The following is a 4,598-nucleotide window of genomic DNA, read 5'->3' on the forward strand; positions in this document are numbered from 1 at the left end:
AGGACTGATTAGGAGCTACAGAATTCAATTACTGTTTTCAGTGGTTAATTTGACGGAGGAAAGACCATGGATGTTCTAAAGAAAAGATTTTAGCAGTCTTACTCATACCACATAGTGCTTCCCTTCATGCACAATTCCCTTTTCTTCATTTGGTTTATTAAAAAAACAAGGTACTACTCAACCTGTCTAAAGGTCACCAGCATCTGCCCCCAAATAAGGACTGAGGGCCAGATTTTCTGAGATATTTAGGCACCGAATGGTATGGATAGGTGCCAAGTGAGATTTTCACAAGTGCTTAAATGAGTTAGTCATCCTACTCCCAGAATGTTAATTAGAGTTAGGTGCCTAAATCATTTAGGCACTTTTGTATATTCCACTCGGCATTGATCTGCAACTTTTGGCACCTAAATACCATTGTCAGTATAGCTTTGAGTAAGGTCTGAGTGATGACTTCATGATTCAGATCCAAGTAACATGGTTATTGAATTATGGTACCTCACACTGATGTTTATATTAGAAATTGACCTAATATGCCTAAAGGCTGAACTGTGAATCTTCTCATCACAGGAGTGAACAGTTATTCACATGAAGTCAATGGGAACATTCAGATAAGCCAGTGCTACCCAATGTAAATAAAGTGTCCTGCAACCTGGCACAGTGTTCTGATCTGCAATGGATTCAGAGTTTGAAAGTAACCCTATCTGGGATCTTCATCAGTACAGACTAAGGAGCCAGGCACAACATTCAGATCAGGATATTAAATTCTGGTTAGTCTGAGGTGTTTGGACCTGGGGCTCTGGTCCATCTCTATTTTATATCCATAGGAATATTCTATTTACTACCCTGTGTTTGCTAGTGTTGAATCATTCCATTGATCTCGTCCCCTCTTCCCAGATTAACTGCCATGCAGCCAGGGAAAAAGCAAACCAAAACACAGTGAAGGAATTCATCTTCCTGGGATTTAGCAGCCTCCAGAATCTCCAGGTTCTCCTCTTTCATTCATCTTGTCCATTTACATGCTGTCACTCGTGGGAAATTTTCTCATCATCGTCATCATCCTGGCAGAACCTCTCCTCCATATCCCCATGTACTTCTTCCTGGGGAAACTCTCCTTCCTAGAGATCTGGTACACATCGATCACTGTTTCCAAACTGCTGGCCAACATCTTGTCCAGGAGCATCACCATCACAGTAAACAGATGTGTGACTCAGTATTACTTCTTCTTCTCTCTAGGAGCCACTGAATACTTTTTCCTGGCTGTCATGGCCTACGACTGCTCCTTGGCAATCTGCAGCCCACTGCATTATACAACCATCATGAACCACAGGTTGTGCTTCTACCTCTCCACCAGATCCTGGGTTGGTGGATTCCTCTCCCCACTCTTGCCCACAGTTCTAATCTCCTGGCTCTCATTCTGTGGGCCTCAGGAAATCAACCACTTCTTCTGCGACTCAGACCCAATCTTCAAACTGTCTTGCTCTGACACTTACATTCAGGAGGCTATTGGATACACCTGCAGCTCTGTGGTCATCCTGAGCTCCTTCTTGCTCACCATGTCTTCCTACATCAACATCATAGCCAACATCGTGAAGCTAACATCTGCCAAAGCTCGGAAAAAGACCTTCTCCACTTGTGCCTCTCACCTCACTGTGGTGACCATCTACTATGGGACCATCATCTTCACCTATGTCAGGCCCCTGAGCACATATTCTTTTGGTTTAGGCAAAGTGGTGTCTGTCTTCTATTGTGTCATTACCACACTGCTAAACCCTCTCATCTATACTCTAAGGAATAAAGATGTGAAAAAAGCCATATGGAAATCTTTTGCTAGAATGAGATGGCAATATGGAAGGACCACACTGCTATCTATGAGGGTGTTAAGTAGAACGTGAAATTGGAGTGGATTTCCAAAATTGCCAGAGTGACTTCGGATCCTATGGCCGATGTTCACTGACTTTCAATTAGACTCATGCTCTTAAGTTATTTAGGCATTGCTGAGGATTTACCAATATATTTTCAATTGGATTTGTGTTCCTAAATCACTGATCATAGAATCATAGAATCATAGAATATCAGGGTTGGAAGGGACCCCAGAAGGTCATCTAGTCCAACCCCCTGCTCGAAGCCGGACCAATTCCCAGGCAAATCATCCCAGCCAGGGCTTTGTCAAGCCTGACCTTAAAAACCTCTAAGGAAGGAGATTCTACCACCTCCCTAGGTAACGCATTCCAGTGTTTCACCACCCTCTTAGTGAAAAAGTTTTTCCTAATATCCAATCTAAACCTCCCCCACTGCAACTTGAGACCATTACTCCTCGTTCTGTCATCTGCTACCATTGAGAACAGTCTAGAGCCATCCTCTTTGGAACCCCCTTTCAGGTAGTTGAAAGCAGCTATCAAATCCCCCCTCATTCTTCTCTTCTGCAGGCTAAACAATCCCAGCTCCCTCAGCCTCTCCTCATAACTCATGTGTTCCAGTCCCCTAATCATTTTTGTTGCCCTTCGCTGGACTCTCTCCAATTTATCCACATCCTTCTTGAAGTGTGGGGCCCAAAACAGGACACAGAACTCCAGATGAGGCCTCACCAATGTTGAATAGAGGGGAACGATCACGTCCCTCGATCTGCTCGCTATGCCCCTACTTATACATCCCAAAATGCCATTGGCCTTCTTGGCAACAAGGGCACACTGCTGACTCATATCCAGCTTCTCGTCCACTGTCACCCCTAGGTCCTTTTCCACAGAACTGCTGCCTAGCCATTCGGTCCCTAGTCTGTAGCTGTGCATTGGGTTCTTCCGTCCTAAGTGCAGGACCCTGCACTTATCCTTATTGAACCTCATCAGATTTCTTTTGGCCCAATCCTCCAATTTGTCTAGGTCTTTCTGTATCCTATCCCTCCCCTCCAGCGTATCTACCACTCCTCCCAGTTTAGTATCATCCGCAAATTTGCTGAGAGTGCAATCCACACCATCCTCCAGATCATTTATGAAGATATTGAACAAAACCGGCCCCAGGACCGACCCTTGGGGTACTCCACTTGATACCGGCTGCCAACTAGATATGGAGCCATTGATCACTACCCGTTGAGCCCAACAATCTAGCCAGCTTTCTACCCACCTTGTAGTGCATTCATCCAGCCCATACTTCCTTAACTTGCTGACAAGAATACTGTGGGAGACCGTGTCAAAAGCTTTGCTAAAGTCAAGAAACAATACATCCACTGCTTTCCCTTCATCCACAGAACCAGTAATCTCTTTGGGGAGGTTTAGATTGGATATTAGGAAAAACTTTTTCACTAAGAGGGTGGTGAAACACTGGAATGCGTTACCTAGGGAGGTGGTAGAATCTCCTTCCTTAGAGGTTTTTAAGGTCAGGCTTGACAAAGCCCTGGCTGGGATGATTTAACTGGGAATTGGTCCTGCTTTGAGCAGGGGGTTGGACTAGATGACCTTCTGGGGTCCCTTCCAACCCTGATATTCTATGATTCTATGATTCATCATAAAAGGCGATTAGATTAGTCAGGCATGACCTTCCCTTGGTGAATCCATGCTGGCTGTTCCTGATCACTTTCCTCTCATGCAAGTGCTTCAGGATTGATTCTTTGAGGACCTGCTCCATGATTTTTCCAGGGACTGAGGTGAGGCTGACTGGCCTGTAGTTCCCAGGATCCTCCTTCTTCCCTTTTTTAAAGATTGGCACTACATTAGCCTTTTTCCAGTCATCCGGGACTTCCCCGGTTCGCCACGAGTTTTCAAAGATAATGGCCAATGGCTCTGCAATCACAGCCGCCAATTCCTTCAGCACTCTCGGATGCAACTCGTCCGGCCCCATGGACTTGTGCACGTCCAGCTTTTCTAAATAGTCCCTAACCACCTCTATCTCCACAGAGGGCTGGCCATCTCTTCCCCATTTTGTGATGCCCAGCGCAGCAGTCTGGGAGCTGACCTTGTTAGTGAAAACAGAGGCAAAAAAAGCATTGAGTACATTAGCTTTTTCCACATCCTCTGTCACTAGGTTGCCTCCCTCATTCAGTAAGGGGCCCACACATTCCTTGGCTTTCTTCTTGTTGCCAACATACCTGAAGAAACCCTTCTTGTTACTCTTGACATCTCTGGCTAGCTGCAGCTCCAGGTGCGATTTGGCCCTCCTGATAACATTCCTACATGCCCGAGCAATATTTTTATACTCTTCCCTGGTCATATGTCCAACCTTCCAAAATATTCTTTTGAAAATCCCAACATTTTATCTTTCAGTGGGATAGAAACCATAGTTAGGATTCTGAATGGATCCTAAAAGTACTGGCCATCTAACTCCATTAGGCTCCTTTGAAAATTCCAGGCAGAACTTGACTGCTATTTGACAAGTGTTTGCTGTTTACATTGTCAACTATCTATCACTCTTGTTCCTGTTGAGTGGGAACTTACTCCAGAAGTGGCTCATTGTAACTGATGGGACTTAAAGAATAAGTTGCTCTTCATTGTGAGTATGTCAGTATATAGGTCAACAGGGATTATCTAGAGACATTCCCCCATCTTTACTTGAGTAAATGTATGGTTGTAGTAATCAAAATATTTTCTCTCTTCTTCTCTTGCTCTCTC

General features: G+C 44.7%; 1 protein-coding gene across 1 annotated transcript; it reads left to right on the forward strand.

The window, feature by feature from the left end:
- Positions 1–1,016: 1,016 nt before the first annotated feature.
- LOC140896737 (olfactory receptor 6F1-like) lies at positions 1,017–1,892 on the forward strand. Its single transcript, XM_073308785.1, has one exon. The coding sequence runs from the start codon at positions 1,017–1,019 to the stop codon at positions 1,890–1,892; it is 876 nt and encodes a 291-aa protein (XP_073164886.1).
- The last annotated feature ends 2,706 nt before the right edge of the window (positions 1,893–4,598 follow it).

This window comes from Lepidochelys kempii, chromosome 13, assembly GCF_965140265.1.
Source record: "Lepidochelys kempii isolate rLepKem1 chromosome 13, rLepKem1.hap2, whole genome shotgun sequence".
Classification (NCBI taxonomy): domain Eukaryota; kingdom Metazoa; phylum Chordata; order Testudines; family Cheloniidae; genus Lepidochelys; species Lepidochelys kempii.